At 47.1% G+C, this 20,368-nt stretch overlaps 1 protein-coding gene across 1 annotated transcript in view; it reads right to left on the reverse strand.

Moving 5' to 3' along the window:
• Positions 1 to 15,916: 15,916 nt before the first annotated feature.
• GDA (guanine deaminase) overlaps positions 15,917 to 20,368 on the reverse strand; it is a 35,644-nt gene continuing 31,192 nt past the window's right edge. Inside the window, exon 13 of the mRNA XM_033164434.1 lies at positions 15,917 to 16,735. Coding sequence (XP_033020325.1) covers positions 16,665 to 16,735 — 71 coding nt within the window. The 3' untranslated portion in view covers positions 15,917 to 16,664. The remainder of the gene's footprint in view (positions 16,736 to 20,368) is intronic.

The raw sequence follows: 20,368 nt of genomic DNA on the forward strand, positions 1-20,368 counted from the left end.
TACCACCGGAACCAGGCAGAGGGGGAGTCGATCAACGACTACGTCGCCGCCCTCCGGAAGGCCGCATTAACCTGCGAGTTCCGAGACTTGGACGATGCTATGATGGATCGGATCGTCTGCGGGGTCTGGGACAACCGTCTGCAACGGCGTCTCCTTGCCAAGCCAGACCTCACGCTGCAGAAGGCCATCGAGGAGGCTGCGGCCTCAGAAGCGGCTGAACTCTCTGCCCAAGAGATCCGCAAGGCCAGCAGCCCCCGTCCTACAAAAAAGCCAATTGCTGTACACCATGAAGAGGCTAGCAGCGACGAGGCAGCAACCAGCGAAGACGATGACGTGCACCAGATGAAGCGGGAACGCGGGAAGTTCAAACAGAGGTCCAAGGACCAATCAGAATGCGCCGGCTGTGGAGGCAACCACCCCCGCGCCAAATGTCGATTCAGAGACGCCACCTGCCGACAGTGCTCCAGAAAAGGCCACATCGCCAAGGTTTGCCGATCAACCCCGTCAAACACAGCCTCTTCACCATCTCGTAAGTCCAAATCGTCACCCCGGTCCACGAACAGTAACTGTTTCGCTCTCACCAACTGTTGCTGCTCATCCGGAACCACGATTGGACAAACCAACTCGCCTACGCAACGCAAACTACACATCACGGTGCTCATCGAAGGAGCTCCGTGTGACATGGAGATCGACACCGGGTCTGCCCTGTCCGTTGTGTCCTGGAGCACTATCAAAAGACTTGTGCCCAAGCTTTCTAAGAGGCAGCTTGACCGACATCGTGTACACCTGAGGGACTACCAGGGGAACGACATTCCCGTGACGGGCGTCGGCCAGTTCCAGGTCAAGTTCAAAAATTTCTCGGGCCCACTCCTACTCGTGGTAGTTGAAGATCTGCGGCCCAGCCTCCTAGGGCTAGAATGGTTTGGCGCCCTCGGCCTGGAAGTCACCGGCATCAACTGCATCTCCAACGCGGAAGTTGAAAACTTAACTAAAGAATTTGCCGAGGTTTTCGATGGCACATTGGGCCAATATACAGGCACACCCATCTCCTTTAGCCTTGATCCACAAGTAGCTCCAATCAAGCTAAAGCCACGCCGGGTTCCGTTCGCCCTCAAGGCTAAGGTGGACGAACAACTGGACAAATTAATCGCGCAAGGGGTTTTGGAGCCGGTCGACCATGCCAAGTGGGAAACGCCTATCGTCACACCTGTCAAGCCGGATGGGTCGGTGAGGATATGCGCAGACTACAAGTGCACGATCAACAAGGCGCTTCAGCAGCACGCTTATCCAGTTCCCGTCGTCCAACACCTGCTGCATTCTTTGGGCGAAGGCAAGGTCTTTGCTAAGCTGGACCTTGCCCAAGCCTATCAACAACTGCCTGTTGACGACGCCACCGCTGAAGCTCAGACGATCGTCACCCACCGAGGAGCGTTCCGATGCCGCCGACTACAGTTCGGGGTGAGCGTGGCTCCTGGCATCTTTCAAAGCCTCATGGAGCGCCTCCTGCAGGGACTGCCAGGCGTGGTACCATATTTCGATGATGTACTGGTATCCGCAGACTCAAATCAGCAGCTGTTCGAGCGCCTCCGCGCTGTGCTGACCAGGTTCCAGGAGGCCGGACTCAAGGTGAAGAAAGAAAAGTGTCTGATTGCCGTTCCACAGGTGGAGTTCCTGGGCTACCTCATCAACGCCTCTGGCCTTCACCCAACGGCATCCAAAATCCGGGCCATCTAGGAGGCCCCGATTCCAAAGAACAAGACTGAGTTGCAGGCGTTCCTGGGGCTGCTGAACTTCTACAATATGTTCCTGCCCCACAAGGCAACGCTAGCTGAGCCTCTCCACCGCCTGCTCAGCACGAAGGCGCCATGGTCCTGGGGTCATCGGGAGACAGCGGCCTTCAACGCGGTCAAGTCCCTTCTCTCCTCAGACAGTGTGCTGGTACAGTACAGTGAAGCCAGGCCACTGGTCCTCGCCTGTGACGCCTCGCCCTTTGGCATCGGTGCAGTCCTCAGTCATCGGTTCCCGGATGGGAGGGAAGCACCACTTGTTTACTTCTCTCGGACGCTGTCTCCGGCGGAACGGAATTACAGCCAGCTCGACAAGGAGGCACTGGCGCTTGTGGCTGGAGTGAAGAGGTTCCACGAATATCTCTACGGGAGAACCTTTGACCTCATCACTGACCACAAGCCGCTCCTGGGCCTCCTTGCGGGGGACAGACCAACTCCGCCGATCCTCTCGCCACGCATGCTGCGATGGACTGTTTTTCTGGCAGCCTACAGCTATCGGCTCATTCATCGCCCGGGAAAGTCACTGGGCCATGCTGATGCCCTCAGTCGTTGCCCTCTTCCGGCGTTTGTGGAAGATCCAGCTCCTGCTTCATCGGTACTCCTGCTTGAGGACCGTCCAGCTGCACCAGTGTCGGCTGCCGATGTGGCCTCCGCATCTTCCCAGGACCGCACCATCAGACGTGTGCTCAACTGGGTGTGGAGGGGGTGGCCAGAAGGGCCATTCACAACTGAGTTCCAGCCATTTGCAACCAGACAGCATGAGCTCTCGGCTCATCGCGGCTGCCTACTGTGGGGAGACCGAGTCGTGGTTCCCCAAAGACTCCGCCAACGCGTCCTTGAGGCTCTGCACATCGGCCACCCAGGGATCGTTAAAATGAAGGCGTTGGCTCGGTGTTACGTCTGGTGGCCTAACATGGACGATGCCATCACCTCCTGGGTTGCCTCCTGTCAAGCGTGTCAAGAATCGAGACCTGCACCACCGGCAGCTAAGGGCAACACCTGGGAGACGCCAAAGGCACCCTGGTCGAGAGTGCACATTGACCTTGCTGGCCCTTTTCATGGCCGGACCTTTATGGTAGTGGTGGACGCTTATTCGAAATGGCTGGAGGTGGCTCTGATGCCCTCCACCACTACCGAAGCCATAGTCCGGGTGCTGCGGGGCCTATTTGCAACACATGGATGTCCTGATGTCCTCGTCTCCGACAACGGGCCACAGTTCACATCAGGCGCTTTTGAAAGGTACCTCTTGGGGCTAGGCATCCGCCACGCCCTAACAGCACCATTCCACCCGGCCAGCAACGGACAGGCGGAAAGAATGGTGCGCTCAGCGAAAGAGGCACTGGCACGCCTGGACCAGAAGGACTGGCATGAGCGAGTCACGGAATACTTGCTCGTGCAACACATTACCCCGCATGCAGCCACAGGGCGGAGTCCAGCTGAACTGCTTATGGGCCGTCGCCTCAGATCTCCGCTCGACCGGTTGCATCCAGACTTCAGGGTAGCCGAGCCCCCGGGCGGTGCTAACGCACCAAGGTCTTTCATTCCCGGGGATAAGGTTTTTGCCAGAAACTATGTGGGTGACATTCCTTGGGTGCCGGCCACGATAGTGGGAGTCACTGGGCCCCGCTCATATCAGGTGGCACTTGAGGACGGGCGTTTGTGGCGCCGGCACATAGACCAACTGAGGCGCCGGGTTGGGACTTTGGACGATATCGCAGTACCCTCAACGGCAGCCTCAGCTCTAGAACCGACACCAATGGAAGGCGAGGCTCCATCTACACCCCCTTCACAAACTGCGGACATGGAGCCAAGCCGAGCCACTGCAGGGGTTTTGCCTGACTTCCTTGAGACTCCGACCACTGCCTTGCCTGAGTGTCCACCAAGTCCGATCGCGACAGGCCCTTCAACAGCAGCGGAGCCGGGGAACTCAGGCCCAACGACACCATTGGTAGCACAGCAGTCGCAACGGGACTCGGGCAGCCAACCGGACTCTGATACTGGCCCACGGCGGTCAGGTAGGGTTCCCAAACGCCCAGCGTATCTAAAAGACTATGTTACACACAATTTGCACACATAATGCTGCATCGTAAATTGAACTGTTATGCTATGTGCCTTAATGAATCAACAAGAATATTGCTGTATATAATGGAACCACTATGCTTGTAACCTAATGCCTTATCTCGGTGGGGAGGGGTGTTATGTATTGAAGTTCTCACCTTGGCCACCAGGGGTGTGTGTATATAGTTTATTCTGCTGCGGTTTTCACTCAGGTCAGCTTATGCAAATGAAGGATTATAAACTGACACTCAGGGATTGGATAGCTGCAGAATATTGTTACTGTTGCGTTGTAGCTGAGTTCTATATAAGCAGGTGGCTGAGGCCTTCAGCTCAGTTCTGTTCCAGCCTGCAAATAAACAAGAGCTGTTTGGAAATCGCTGTGTCGTCTGCTGTGTCCACCCACAACTTAACAGAGAGGGAAAGGAGTGCCAGCTTTAAATTCCTGACAGTAAGTGGGCAATGGGAGAGAGCTGTTGTGGGAGCTTGTCTGCAGTCTTACTCCTGAGCCAATGCATCATTGCAATAATCACTTTGCATAAATTGGATGGGAAAGCACAGAGACACATACTTTTTTGCATAAACTACCATTTTATGGTTCCCTTCCCCTTTTCAGTTCTGAAGTAGCACACTTTCTAATGCCCCAAGGGAATATGGATTTCACTGTTCTGGGTAAGCAGATGAAAAAGCTAGTTATTATATTTATTTCACTGCTGTAGCTATATATCTGTAAACAGATTAGATCAGTATTCGCTGTCAGTGTTACGGATTTCTAGGTTGCAAATACAGAAGAAAACATATCCAAATGCCACTTGCTTATGTATAAAGCAGGACAGTCTCTTCTGACTTCATGTATCTCATTGTTCATTTTTTCATTGGCCTGGTGTCCTCTACTAATTTTGTGTGTTCTCGTGAACACATCTTTGTGTCCCTAGCATGATGGCTTAAGTGTCCTTGTGTCTTAAAAATGCACTCCTAGGTGTCTGTAACCAGAAGTAAGCCCATTGACACCAATGGGTTTGTGTAGGAATGCGGCCTACAATTCTTATTACTGCTATGTGCATACATGGTCCAATCTTGGACAGCCTCTTTGTATGGTCAAACTATCCTAACTGGATTTCTTGGACCTTATTAATCCTGTTCCATCCTCAGAACCACTGCCTTATTCTCACTTCATTTCTTATTTAATCTTTTCCTTGTTAAGTCCAGTAACCACTGTATCATTTGCATATCATGTTTATTTAAACCATGTCTTTCTGAACATGTGCTCATTTTCTTTGTATTTTTGCAAACCTTGCTCCTAGCCTTTTAACCACACAAATGCCAACCAGAATTCAAGCGCCTTGTTCTCCTTTTTAACCTCCGGCATCATAGACTCAGCATTTTTCAATTCCTGAACTGATGAATTTACTCTTGCCTGTTCCCTGATTCTGTACCTACTCTCCCGATCATATATTCTGTCATATCTTTACAATCTTCATTCTATTCTACTCCAATCACCTCTGCTCAAGATCCTCTTGCTATTCACTGCATTGGACATAGTTATCTGCAAATGGCACATTACATGATGCATTTCTATGGATCTGTGCAGTTAGCACAATTGCTATTTTGATGAGCAAGAATAGGATTACAGCAATTCCTATACATACTCACATTTTAACCATGAGGTACCTAGCCCAACCTTTCCAGATTTGTATCTCTGTTCTTGAACCTCCTTGTACAGAACTGCATTATAGTGCAATTTCATTTATCCAAGGCAGGGGGAGAGATGGTACAGTACCACAATATTAATGGGTATTATCAGGTGCAGAAAGCTGTGTATGAATCACATTTGTTGTGACATGACAAACAATAAATAGCAATAACATAATGGAACATAATAAAGGTAAAAGTAAAGTAATGTACCCCTGGATGGTTAAGTGCAGCCCAAGTGACTATGGGGTGTGGCGCTCATCTCGCTTCAGGCTGAGGCAGCTGGCATTTGTGCACAGAATTTTCTAGGTCATGTGTCCAGTATGACTAAACCGCTTCTGACGCAAAGGGACACCGTGACAGAAGCCAGAGCACACACAAACGCCATTTACCTTCCCGACGTAGTGGTACCTATTTATCTACTTGCACTGGTATGCTTTCAAACTGTTAGGTTGGCAGGAGCTGGGACAGAGCAAGGGGAGCTCACCCCGTCGCACAGATTCGAAACGCCGATCTTCGAATCGGCAAGCCGAAGACGTTCAGTGGTTTAGACCAGTGTTTCCCACCCTTGTGCCTCCAGCTGTTTTTGGACTACAACTCCCATCATCCCTAGCTAGCAAGACCAGTGGTCAGGGATGGTGGGAATTGTAGTCCGAAAACATCTGGAGGCAGAAGGTTGGGAAACACTGGTTTAGACCACAGCGCCAACCACATCCCTTTTAGTACATAATAGAGCATCACAAATCATATAAACTAATTAAATCTATCTTAATTAAAATAATTATGATCTATAAAACACTATTAACAAAGCAGCAACTAAATAACACAGACACGCTGCAATTTGGACAGTTATAGGTTCCTGGATGTAATAGATAAATTTTGGGCAATGGACAAAAGATCAAGAGTAGTCAAGACAATCGGAGTGTTTGAGGACCGGGACATTCACAGGGAAACCAAAATGCTTGTTTATAAAGCTATTGTACTACTAACCTTATTATATGCTTGTGAAACATGGACCACTTATAAACGCCATCTCCAACTCCTCAAAAGATTCCATCAACAGTGTCTCCGAAAAAATTTACACATCACTTGGGAAGACAGGTGAACTAATATCAGTGTATTGGAAGAAGCAATGATTACCAAAGTTAATGATTACCATTAACTTTGTTGGACTGGTCATGTTGTGCGGATGCCTGATGATCGTCTTCCAAAGCAACTACTCTATTCCAAACTTAAAAATGGAAAGTGTAATCAGGCCCAAACGGTGGGGGGGGGGGGTCATATGGGCCACTTGGCCCTGTTAGGATATTGGTACAGACCGAGCTGCAAAAGCAGCAGCAGCGAGGCTGATATGACTTGTGTTTTTCCCATGAGAAAGACAACTGTTTTGTCTTTCTCTCAATCATGTGATATCTTTACTTTTACTTTCAGTTCTGGCTCAAGAGATGCTAGATGCATTATGCACAGCTCTGACTTACTGAGCTGGCAAGCAGAGACAAACTCTGCATCTTATCTATAATAAAATAGTTTAGCCTTAATGGCTTGTGTGTTGTTGTTCTTCACGCTAGGGAACAATCACATATCAATGTGCCACTGGACTCGAGTAGCCAGCAGTGCACCCAGGCTTCGTCCCTACCTGGGGGGTCAGTCTCACAACTTGCCCCAGCGGGACGTTTGCTAACAGGCCCAGGCCTCCGATTCCAAAGGGGGCCTCGGTCAGCATATTCACAATCGCTCACCATTATTTAAATGTAAATACTTAAAATAACCCTTTTCCCTATGTATTTTTAAAAAGCACTATTGTATATCTATATTTTCCATTTTGTCTTTATATGCAGATACGGTTCAAGTCTTGAAATAAAATTATTTGTCAGCATAACTTCTGTGAAAATTATTTATATACTTACTTATTTATAAGACTTCGGAGATTCCCAGGGTAAAAAAGGTGGGGGGGCTCTGTCTTGCTCTGCAAGGGCCTGAGTGTAATGCTGGTGGTCAACAAAAGAGGTTTAAAGACTGTCTCAAGGCAAATCTAAAAAAAAATGTAGTATACACACTGACAACTGGGAAACACTGGCCTGCGAGAGCTCCAGTTGGAGAACAGCCTTTACCAAAGGTGTCATGGGCTTTGAAGACGCTCAAACTCAGGACCAGGGCCGGCGTGTCCATTAAGGCGAACTAGGCAATTGCCTACGGCGCCGAAATGGAGGGGGTGCTGGCCAGCCTGCCCCGCTGCCCCCCACTGCTGCTCCGCAAGCGGCAGAGTGGCGGGGGAGGGGGGAGCAGCCCAAAATCAGGCTTCTCCGCCGCCAGCTGCAGAGCAGCGGGGCTGGGCAGCAGCCGCTTAGCTCCTGCCTAGCCCCGCTGCTTTGGGGCGAGCGGCAAGGGAGGGCTCCATCTGAGCCTCTTTCCCTCTGCCCACCCCACAGAGAGCCTGGGATAAGGGAGATGCGGTTGCCTGTGGTAGAAATTGGCTCATTCCAGTCAGTCAATTCTCCAGTGTCTGAGCAGCCTTCCAAGTCCCAACTTGAATTGCAAAATATAAATATTAAAATGCCTTTCTTTGAAAAGGGCAGCAGCCCTGCTCTTTCCTTTCAGCTGATCGTTAAAGACTCTGACAACAAAGAGCACGTTTGTAGCACTTACTTCCCAGAGGGTGTGGTGTAACACTAATGAAATTTGAAACCCTTTTTATAACATGAGAAAAACCTTGACTCTAAAGGAGACTGTAAACAAGCTGTTTTCAAGAGAGGCAGGCAGGTGTCCCTTTCTACTGACGGTTAGTTTGTTGTTCAGATTTCATTTTGAATATTTCAAAAATCTCTCCAGTAGGTGCTGTTTTGGAATGGAGGGAGTATTTGTAGAATCACAGAATTGTAGAGTTGGAAGGGACCCCAAGGGTCAACTAGTCCAACCCTCTGAAATGCAGGAATCTTAGCTAAAACATCCACTTAAGGAAAGAACAGTGGTCTGGAGAAGGGGTTAAGCATATCCCACCACCACCTCCTCCTCCTCCTTTTAACTGGCGCTAACCACACCTGGCTCTTTCCAAACATCTGACTCCACTCTTAGGTGTGTGTGATAGAAGATGGGTCGCACACCTTGGGCAGTTGGAACAGTGTAATGTGGAATACTAGGAGAGGTTTTAGGTTTATGGACATTAGCAGGAAGTTATAGATAGGGATGGCAATTGCAGAAGTGCACAGAACTACATGGCTCTTCGTTTTGGACTTTTTTGCCCTTATTTCATTGTGCGGTTATTGTGTTTTGCAAAACTTATTTAAAAAGCGATTGAGCGGCAGTGTGCTGTAATGTAATAAAATTGTTGTAATGTAGGATATATGGCTTGCTATCCAGTAGTTGCATCAACACTTGGCTCACATTGATCAAAATGTATTATTCCAAAGTCTCATTAAGGGTTGTTGTTTTTTCTCTATCAGTTGATGGAATAAATTAAATTTTATCCCAAGAGGTGGCCTTTAATGAAATCTTCATAAATTATAAATATTTGGTTTGTTTAACCCAAGTTTATCACTTTGAAGTATCGGTTTGAAGGGGGAAAGTAAGCATCTGCTTAGTGCTTAATGTCAGCCGTAGTGCGGTCCCTACTGATGTCCTAGTGTTATACAAGACTTTGTGAGAATAAATGTTAAAACATGTATTGCAAAATTTCATTGAAATTTCAGAAAGTTTGTTACTGTGGTAAAATGTGAAAAGTCAATTTTTACTACATTTGACAAAAATCCAATAAAAGTATCTTGAACGCTGGTATGATTTGCTTCAGAAGGGCACTGTGTATAGCAGAGGTTTGGGGTGCCATGTAGAAATACTGACAGTGAAATTTGATTGATATACCAACCCCTGTTGTTCTGATGATTTAATCTTCAGGAAATTCCAAGCAGCCGCCTTTGTTGGAAACAGGGGTCCCACATCATCCCTCCCCCGAGGGCTTTCTTTACTGGGTGTGGCAGCTGATGGCTCAGGAGTTTAAGAGCTTTAACTGGCAAATTTGTTAGGGGAGGCCACTTTCAGAGACATATCAAGCCATCAGTCCTAGCACAATGCCAGGATCAAAGTTAAGTAATGGACCTAATGTTGCTCGATTCACAAAATATTTATGCAGACAGTGTTGCTCCATTCAAAAAGCCATTTAATTTTATTTGCCCCTTCTGGAGTTTTTCAAAGCCCAAGAAATATAACCCATTTGCTTTCTAAAAAGCCAATAGTTGATAACATTCCACACAGCTCAATGGGGCATAAGAAAATCACATATTTAACTGTCCCCATGTTCCCAGAGTGCCTGCGCACCCTCCTCCCCCAAAACAACACACATATGGATCCATAAGTGCTAAAACCAGCTTTTATTCTGTTCCACATGCAGCGGGGTGGCAGGGACAAAATCCAAAGTGTTCCCAAATACTTCCACAGCAGAAAGCTACAGCTATCTGAAAGACAACAGCAGCTCCTCGGGGATCTTTCCCAGACACATCTAGAGATGCTAGCGAATAAATTGGGGAATTTTAATACAAAATCTGCACCCTGTTATTGAGCTACAGCTCTTACCTAACTTGCTATTTGAAAGTTCAATTTGTAGGGAAACAACACCAGAGCAAAACCTGAAACACAGCTCGTCCCCCAACTTTTTCCTTTCCTTTATGTCGGTCTATGTATTATGGTTTTGTATATTCTCCCAACCAAAATAATCAGACACTTAGTAATGTAAACATGGCCTCTTTATTTTGTTACATCAGTACAAAGGTGCTCATTTAGCATAACTGACAACAAATCAGCCAGAAAACAAGAGCGACAACCACAATTCCAGATGCATTTCTAACCCCAAAAGAAAGGAATCAAAAGAAAATAGAAGATCTGGTGAGAATATTCAAGATACTTCCTTCAAAAAGCAGTCTTGCACTTCTGCAAAATGTGATTAGAGCACCTTTTTTACACCAGCGCTGACAGCTCTTGCATTTTGGTGAGGGGTGAAGTGCTCCTATCCACATATTCTTATCCATGCAGCCTAAATGTAGCCAGCAACATCCCAAAGGCTTGCCAAATCTTTGAGTGGTGTGAGCAAAACTGCTAATGTCAGTGCTAGTGTGAAGATAGCTACGGCCTCCTAACTGTGTGTGGCACACACTAACCTCGTGCTGCCTATCTGATCTTCATTCAGCAAGCACAATGAGGCTGAGTTTGGGTCATCACACTAACCCCTCTTATTTAAATGGAGGGTTCTTCACAAGCAGGAGCCCTACATTTTGGTGTGAACTGACAAGGTGGTGAAACTCTTATAGGTTTGCTTTCTTCTCCATTACTGCAAAAATGCACGATCAGGTGCATAGGGGGAAGCATTCAAGAGAAGGGAATAAAGTGCAGCCTTTCTCTGAGTTCACTAAGCCATCTGTTTGCAAATATTACAGAACATGGACACTATGGCAAGGCAACATTTTAAAGTGCAGAACTCTACTTGTCACATCAGAATCATTCACATAGCTGAACAAAGCACAGGCAATATTCAGTTTCATTAACATCTTCAAACAGAAGGTTAGCAAGTGGCACAGTAAGATAGAGACAGAATTATACATTCAGATCAACTCCATGAAAAGTGCTTGTTTCCACAAAGTGCACATTTAAGATATCCCTCCAATAAGCTATATTTCCACATTCTCCTTTCTTTTTCATTGTCTAAAATGCATGCTGACAAGAACAGAAGGGGGTCATGGGATGGGAGGGAGAGGCATAGTATCAAATTTTCGTAAAATGAAAATACAAGAGAATGTGAGGCTTCTGAAAACAGACTTTCCCTAAGACTTCATTCCCCATTTGGAATGTAACAGGACATTCTTGGATAAGTCAAAGCAACTCCCTTTTTCTTTCCCTTCATGACCTTTGGCTTACATATGGCAGGGTTTTCTGCTTAGCCTATGCAGTGATAAACAATATTGAGGATATCACCCTTTTCTACTGAGAATCCTAAAAATGTCCTATACAAATGTGACAACCTGGTAAAGATCCACAGAAGGCACACATCCTTCTAAAAGTGCTCTGTTCAAGTCTAGTACATTAGCACCTACCAGTCTGTGGGTACAGCACAATAAATCTTGAGCATTGATCAATTCCTTTCCTAAGTACTTCACGGGCATTATCAGAATAATCATTGTCAGTGAACTGCGCTCTCTGGATGCACAGGGAGGAGAATGTGTCAAGAGACACATAGTGAGCTCCTGCTATTCCTGATTCGTGTCACATTCCACCTGACTATACTCTCATTCCTAATGGTTATGATTTTTAAAGTTCTAGAGAGCACCTGTGCTCATTCTGATGAATAAGGCCAATTCTGCTGCTTGTTCTGATGGGAGAGGAAGGATTCCCCTCACAACTTATTTCCATAAGCCAGGCAATTGACACACAACTGCCAGCTGACTGAAGGACAGAACACTGCCTTTTTCCCATCAGAGTGCATCACTCTGACAGAACAAGATTCATTTTTCCATGATACCATTAATTTACCTTGGATGGAAAGGGCTGAAGGCTTGCAAGTAGTACACCTTTTAAAGTTTTGTGAAGTTCAACATGGCAGTTATTAAAAAAAATATTTTACATCAAAACTTTAAGAATATATTTTCAACATTGTTTGTTCGGAAAACAGCAAAAAAGAAAAAAGAGAGAGGTTTATACAGGAGGGCTATACTTTTAATACTAAAATAAATACGTTGGCCGCAAAACTATGTGTTCAGTTTTATATGGATGAGAAATGGATCCTCTTTTGTTGCACTCAAATGAAATCTGATCTCCTCCTCACAAAGAACTATGGGCCTTATCAGAATGGATTGTCAAGTACAATTTGAATCTATTAGTTTATCCCTTAATTATTTCCTAACACCTTGTTCACTAGATGCTGTGTTGAATTAACATTTCCGCAACACCTTTAAAACTGGAAAAGTTGATTCTGGAGAGCTGATTGGAATCAGAGAAGGCAGCAGGGCTGACCTTCTTGAAACTTGCTCTTTACAAGTTTCAAATCTCAGTTAGTCCCATTCACACACCCTGCATCAGCTTTCCTCTCTGTGTGGGTTCAAGTGAAAGAAAACATGCACTGAAACCCCCACAGGGGGAATTCATTGGGTTGTGTGATTTGGGCTGAGGAAATGAAGGGTGTCAAGAGAGAGTGGGGCAGCATCAACTTCAGCCCTTAAAATTTTATGCAGTTTAATAATGAAATGACCCTCTCAGTTAACAGCTCAGTGACAGCCCCCGCACTGCTCCTTTTAAGCATACTATTGCTGAGGCAGTTGTATAATGATTCTTCAACATCAACTTCGTTGGACTGGTCGTGTTGTGCGGATGCCTGATTATCGTCTTCCAAAGCAACTACAGTGGTACCTCGGTTTACGAACTTAATCCGTTCCGGAAGTCCATTCTTAAACCGAAACCATTCTTAAACTGAAGTGCGCTTTCCCTAATGAGGCCTCACGCCGCCAGTGCCCTTCCACCATTCAGATTCCGTTCTTAGACCAAGGTAAAGTTCTCAAACCAAGACACTATTTCCAGTTTTGCGGAGTTTGCAAACCAAATCGTTCTTAAACCAGACTGTTCTTAAACCAAGGTACCACTTTACTCTATTCTGAACTTAAAAATGGAAAGTGTAATGCTGCTGGTCAACAAAAGAGGTTTAAAGACTCTGTCAAGGCAAATCTAAAAAAAAAAAAGTAGTATAAACACCAACAATTGGGGAACACTGGCCTGCGAGCGCTCCAGTTGGAGAACAGCCTTGACCAAAGGTGTCTTTTCATCAAAGCCAGATTAAATGTATTCTCATCCTAAGTGTTAAATGGCAGACTGAGAGGTATCCCTTATCAAAATAGGATCTGTGTATGCTCTCAAGCATTGGTTCAAAATTGGGAAAGGAGTACGACAAGGCTGTATTTTGTCTCCTTGCTTATTTAACTTATATGCAGAATATATCATGCGAAAGGCTGGACTGGATGAATCCCCAACCGGAATTAAGATTGCCGGAAAAAATATCAACAACCTCAGATATGCTGATGATACTACCTTGATGGCAGAAAGTGAGGAAGAATTGAAGAACCTTTTAATGAGGGTGAAAGAAGAGAGCGCAAAATATGGTCTGAAGCTCAACATCAAAAAAACTAAGATCATGGCCACTGGTCCCATCACCTCCTGGCAAATAGAAGGGGAAGAAATGGAGGCAGTGAGAGATTTCACTTTCTTGGGTTCCATGATCACTGCAGATGGTGACAGCAGTCACGAAATCAGAAGACGCCTGCTTCTTGGGAGAAAAGCAATGACAAACCTAGACAGCATCTTAAAAAGCAAAGACATCACCTTGCCGACAAAAGTCCGTATAGTTAAAGCTATGGTTTTCCCAGTAGTAATGTATGGAAGTGAGAGCTGGACCATAAAGAAGGCTGATCGCCGTAGAATTGATGCTTTTGAATTATGGTGCTGGAAGAGACTCTTGAGAGTCCCGTGGACTGCAAGAAGATCAAACCTATCCATTCTCAAAGAAATCAGCCCTGAGTACTCACTAGAAGGACAGATCCTGAAGTTGAGGCTCCAGTACTTTGGCCACCTCATGAGAAGAGAAGAATCCCTAGAAAAGACCCTGATGTTGGGAAAGATGGAGGGCACAAGGAGAAGGGGACGACAGAGGATGAGATGGTTGGACAGTGTTCTTGAAGCTACTAACATGAGTTTGGCCAAACTGCGAGAGGCAGTGAAGGATAGGCGTGCCTGGCGTACTCTGGTCCATGGGGTCACGAAGAGTCGGACACGACTGAACGACTGAACAACAACAATGCTCTCAAGACATCGACTGCATGTGGCATATTTTATTGCACTGCAGACAATATGATCAAGCTAGGGAACAATTGATTAAACCACTATTGGCAAATCAGCTGGGTCAATCTGAAGCCTATTATACAGTGGCAGGGGAACCCTCTCCAGCCCCTGGGGCGGGACGAACCACCCTGTGACGCACGTGCAACATCCATACGGAGTACATACACACGGCAGCCCATACGGTCGCCCGTATGGACAACACGAGAGAGTGCTAGCCCATACGGACGCCACATAAGCGGCGCCCATACTGACTGTGTGAGCCCTCGGCCGCTCTACAGCTGGGGGGAGGCAGGGGCCATCTTGTCAACCTCCCCCCCAGAGTGGCACCCGGGGCGGCCTGCCCCCTCCACCTCCCACTTCGTACGCCACTGCTACTGTACCAAATATCTTCTGGACGACAAGTCCAATGATATCACAGTGGCCGTGGCTAAGTTTCTTTCAGTAGTCATACGAATCAAATATTAACATACTCAGGACTAAACAAATAATGCTTCGGTTTCCCTTCCCTGGGGGGTTGTCTGTATGAAACTGTATTTTATTCTGAATCCATGTTATGGGTTGTTGGACCGCAATAAATATTATTATTATATTATATTATTAAAAGGTGTCACGGGCTTTGAAGACACTCTAACTCAGGACGCAAGGAGAAAACGTGCTAAGAGGAAGGCACGCTTGGCAAATCCACACCATGATCAACTCTCACCCGGAAACCAATGTCCCCACTGTGGAAGGACGTGTGGGTCCAGAATTGGCTTCCACAGTCACTTACAGACTCACTGTTAAAACCGTGTTTATGGAAGACAATCTTACTCAGCTACAAGTGATCGCCAAAGAAGAAGATGATAATTATTCACATTAATTTCTCTAATAAGACCCTATTAAACTTGTCCCAGTCTATAAGCATGCATTAAAAAAGAAAGTGTTACAGGACATTGTGGTGCCTGAGGCCTAAAACCCAAGAAATGCCCCATGGTGGCAAAGCTATACTAAATAAACTAAATAATTGACTATTCACTGCCTTTTAGAATAACAGCAAAATCTTTCACTTGAGACAGGCTGTGTCATCCTGTCTAATATTAAAGCCAGCCTTAGTATTGTTTTAAAATTAAGCATGCAGGGGTGGACTTTGGTAATCTTTTGTAATATGGTGCCCTGTGCTAGGCCGAAATTTGGTGCCCCGTTATGGATCTTCTCAATCTTGTGCCCCCTCAGCTTGGAGCCCTGTGTGGAAGAATGACTCGCACCCCCCTGATTTTGGTGTTGAAGCATGTGCTTATATTTGAAGCAATTTGGAAACTGAGGCAGGGTGTGAATGTGTGGCTCCCCATCAGTCCTGATGCAACTGCTTGTTCAAACAAGGTTTATGGTAATAATTGCATTCACAAATATCTAGCAGTGTGCTAATGAGAAGGAAATAAGTCAGCAGAACATGATCTTTATGTTGGCCTTAGAGCCTTCAGTAAAAGTGCTTTTCAGGGGATGGATGGAAAAGACATTTAAAAATGCAAAAAAATAACACAAAAATGGCTTGAAAGGATGGTTGAGCAAATTGAGATAAAAGTGTATCTGTGCTCAATTTTCTACCCCATTCCCCAAATAATTCCTGTGTATTGTTTAATGTCATCAGAGATGAATTGAATGGGTTTAGGCTTTGTTAAGAATTATACTTTGCTTTGCTTGAAACATATTTATAAACAATGACCAGGATCCAAAAAGTCCAGTGTTCTGTTTACACACCAGAGCATTTCCAGTCCCCTTCAATGTGCAGTGCACTGTTCCCCTGAAATGTGTCACCTGAATGTTGAAGTAGGATTGATGTCCATGAGGGATGCAGATTTTTTGGGGTGGGGAGTGTGGGGAATCATCAACACCCCCCAACCCCATACCAAAGTATGGTAGGGCTCTCATTGAAATCCTCTTAATATTTTATAATAAGATGCCTAAAAATTTATGGAATAAACATTTAAAATCATAAATTTACCTCAATGTGTACTTGAGGTATGTGTACTATGACTGTATCTGTAGATTCTTCTTTATGTCAGAGTTTTTTCCACAGACAACTTTGCTTTTACTTTAGATCTTTGTGGCCTCTCTCTCTCTCATACATTATTGGCACAATACTTTTTTTATCTGATGTGTAATTGGTTTCTTTTGTGCAAATCAGAAACATAAATGAGCATGGCTTCACAACGAGGCACCCCATTTTCACCCAATTATTCCAAGCTATAGAGTTACCAGCAGAGCATTTTGCAGCAAGAGGATCTAACTTTAGACAGAGCTTGAAAATGGCACCACCAATCTGCCAGCCACATAAACTTCTTCAATATTCCTGTCATCACCTGAAATCAGAAAGATGAAAGAGATGTATGCAATCTGTTCCGTCAGCCTTGATATCGATATTTTTCTAAGGACACAAACACACCATGTAGCTGAATTATGTACAGATTCACATGCTTCCAAGAACTGAACTTGACACCTGGACTTAGTTTATACTAGTAATTTCCCAAGTGCACAGAGAAGGGGGGCACATTAACCCCCCCCACTGTTATGAATGTTCTCCTGGCCATCTCTTTTGCCGGCAACTTGTTTAGTGATTACCCCAAATGTTAAGGGGACATCTCTTTATGGAGGTTAATTGTAAGGGAGTTTGTTGGCTAATTACTCAGGATGGGTGATTGATGCTTTCCCAGTAGAAGAAATCCTGGGAAGGTGACACATCTCCATTATCCCCAGCACAGGGTAGGACTGATCTGAAGTGTGTGAAAGAAATTGCAGGGTTTTGCTTTTTTGTAGAGGGAAGCAGAGAATTAGCTGATGATTAAAAGCATCTTGGGGTGCTGTGTGTCACTCTCTGGGGATCTGATGTGAGGCAGTGGATAAACTCCCTGATAAGTCCTATGCTGTGTCCCTCTACCTACATGCTTATTTATGAACAAAATCAAGTATCATAAAAACACCCTAAATCTCCAATGATCTCTCCTCCAAAAGGAAGCTAGGGCCAAGAAGCTATCCCCCAAGTTCCTCACCTTTTGGGGGCATCAGGAGGGTGGTACAACAGTATTCACACTTGCTGTACCTATTACTCAGTCTACTCTCAGGTTACTCTCATTGGTTTTCATAGAGGAGGAAATACCGTATTTTACGCTCCATAAGACGCACTTTTTCCCTCCTAAAATGGAAGGGAAAATCGCTGTGCGCCTTATGGAGCGAAGGCTTCGCTCCCACTGCCTCCCCACATCCCCCGTCGCGTTCGGCGGGACGTGGGGGGAGGCGGCGGAGGTGTTGGTGGATCATGCCAGCACCTCCGTTCACCGAAAGAAGCTTCTTTCGGCGAGCGGAGCTGCTAGCATGATCCAGCAACATCTCCGCTGCTTCCCCCGACCTCCCGCCGAACGCGACGGGGGATGGGGGGAGGCGGCGGGAAGCGAAGGGGATGCTGGTGGATCGTGCCAGCAGCTCCATTCACGGAGCTGCTAGCACGATCCACCAACACCTTCGCCGCCTCCCCCCACGTCCCGCCGAACGCGACGGGGGATGGGGGAGGCGGCGGGAAGCGAAGGGGATGTTGGTGGATCGTGCCAGCAGCTCCATTCACGGAGCTGCTAGCACAATCCACCAACACCTCCGCCGCCTCCCCCCACGTCCCGCCGAACGCGACGGGGGATGGGGGGAGGCGGCGGGAAGCGAAGGGGATGTTGGTGGATCGTGCCAGCAGCTCCATTCACGGAGCTGCTAGCACGATCCACCAACACCTCCGCCGCCTCCCCCCACGTCCCGCCGAACGCGACGGGGGATGGGGGGAGGCAGCGGGAAGCGAAGGGGATGTTGGTGGATCGTGCCAGCAGCTCCATTCACGGAGCTGCTAGCACGATCCACCAACACCTCCGCCGCCTCCCCCCACGTCCCGCCGAACGCGACGGGGGATGGGGGGAGGCGGCGGGAAACGAAGGGGATGTTGGTGGATCGTGCCAGCAGCTCCATTCACGGAGCTGCTAGCACGATCCACCAACACCTCCGCCGCCTCCCCCCACGTCCCGCCGAACGCGACGGGGGATGGGGGGAGGCGGCGGGAAGCGAAGGGGATGTTGGTGGATCGTGCCAGCAGCTCCATTCACGGAGCTGCTAGCACGATCCACCAACATCTCTGCTGCCTCCCCCCATCTCCCGCCGTATTCGGCGGGAGGTGGGGGGAGGCAGCTGCGATGCCTGCTTTTGGGATCGGTGGGCGGCAGGGAGGTTGGTAGAGGATTTCCTCCACCACCCCACGCGCTGCCCGCCAATCCCAAAAGCAGGCTTTTGGGATCGGTGCAAGGCATGGGATTGTGGAGGAAACAGCAGGGATGCTGCTGCTTTCTCCACCACCCTGCGCCCCGACGCCAAAAGCAGGCTTATCCCCTGTTGCTTTAAAGGGACATGGGGAGGAGGGGAGAAACCTTCTCCCCTCGTCCCCATGTCCCTTTAAGGAAGAGGGGATGAGCCGCTGTGAAGGGAGAAGGGGCTTCCCCTCCAGCGCTCCCCTCCGTGTTTTTTAGAGGAGGAAAACCAGGAAAATATTTTTTCCTGGTTTTTCCCCTTTAAAAAACAAGTGCGTCTTGTGGTCCGGAGCGCCTTATGGACTGAAAAATACGGTAATAGTCTGTGATGCCAGCCCCAGAGGGAAGGAGGAAACATGGTTCGTGTAACAAAAGTGGTCAGGAAATTTGGGGTAATGAGAAATTAAAACTTTGTGAAATTTCAATGAAACACTTTTCATATTTATTTTTGGTGCTGAAACTTGGGATCGAACTAGGGACTTTTAGGTGAATGAAACATTTCACCCACTTTCATTACTATGGCCTAAAGTATATGGATGGCAGTGGAGACATCTTCAAATCTGAGCCTGCCACAATCACATTTAAAGCAGAGCAAGGAGTGCAATTGAAAGCACCAAAAGAGCACATGGGGAGTGTTAAAGCAGCAGTTCTTTGCTCACTGCTTGTCAGGGACAGACTGGACGGGGAGGAGTGGTAGAAGGCTGGAGAAACCCCTAGGGAAGCCTCAGAAAAAGAAGGCTCAGAGCCAGGGGAGTGGGGGTGGGACACTGAAGACAGGTCAGAGGGGAGGGGGAGAGAACGGTTGGATGTTTAACATGCAACAGGCTTGAGTGAGAGAGAGGAAGAAGAGGCAGAAAGCACTGCACATGTAGGGCAGGCAGCTGAGGAGGAGGTGGGGGCTGAGGCTGCAACAGATTCACAGGAGCCAGCCAGTCCTACTGTATTCAGCTCCCCTCCTCCTGTGTCTTCAAGGGCAGAAAGGGAGTTTCAGATGGCTGGGGAAACAGCCCAACTGAGAGGAGACTCAGGGGGAAGTGGGAGGCACAGATCGTCAGTCCTGGCAACTGCTTTACCGGAGCCAGTCTTGCTGTAGGTTTCTGTTTCTCTGTTTTCTTGAATAAAGAATTAACTTCACTGCTTGCCTCTGGCCTACCTAACATGGCAATGTAACCAAATCTTAATACCTGAAGAGGGCTATACTATTTCTTGATTAGCAGAAATCTGGTAAAACCTATACACCTCTTACATTGCTGTTTCATCCTACTTTTCCTGCCCACCCAGCAACTGAATTTGAACAGCAGCTCATTAGCTTTCTAGTCCTCTGAATGGATTAAGAAAAAATAGCACAATAACTGTTCATTTCTGTGTAGAACCTAGAAAAGTGAGTTATTTGTTAGAAAACATTCTGGCCCCAATCCAGAAATAATCCATGTAAAAAGGTATTGCTTGCAACTAGCAACAAGTGGATACAAACTGTGTGCAGGACCAGCAGCGCAGCTAGCTGCTTGGGTGTGTGGTGCAGTGTGCACGTCCTGCAGCCGGGCGTGGGGTGAGCCACCCATGGGGGCGGGCACACTGCGTGGAGCCTCTCCACCCCTCCCCATTAGCTGTAGGGTGGCTGAGGGAGATGATGCGGTGGGCAGACACAATCTCCACGCT

The sequence above is a fragment of the Lacerta agilis genome, chromosome 11, assembly GCF_009819535.1.
Source record: "Lacerta agilis isolate rLacAgi1 chromosome 11, rLacAgi1.pri, whole genome shotgun sequence".
In the NCBI taxonomy this organism is placed as follows: Eukaryota; Metazoa; Chordata; class Lepidosauria; order Squamata; family Lacertidae; genus Lacerta; species Lacerta agilis.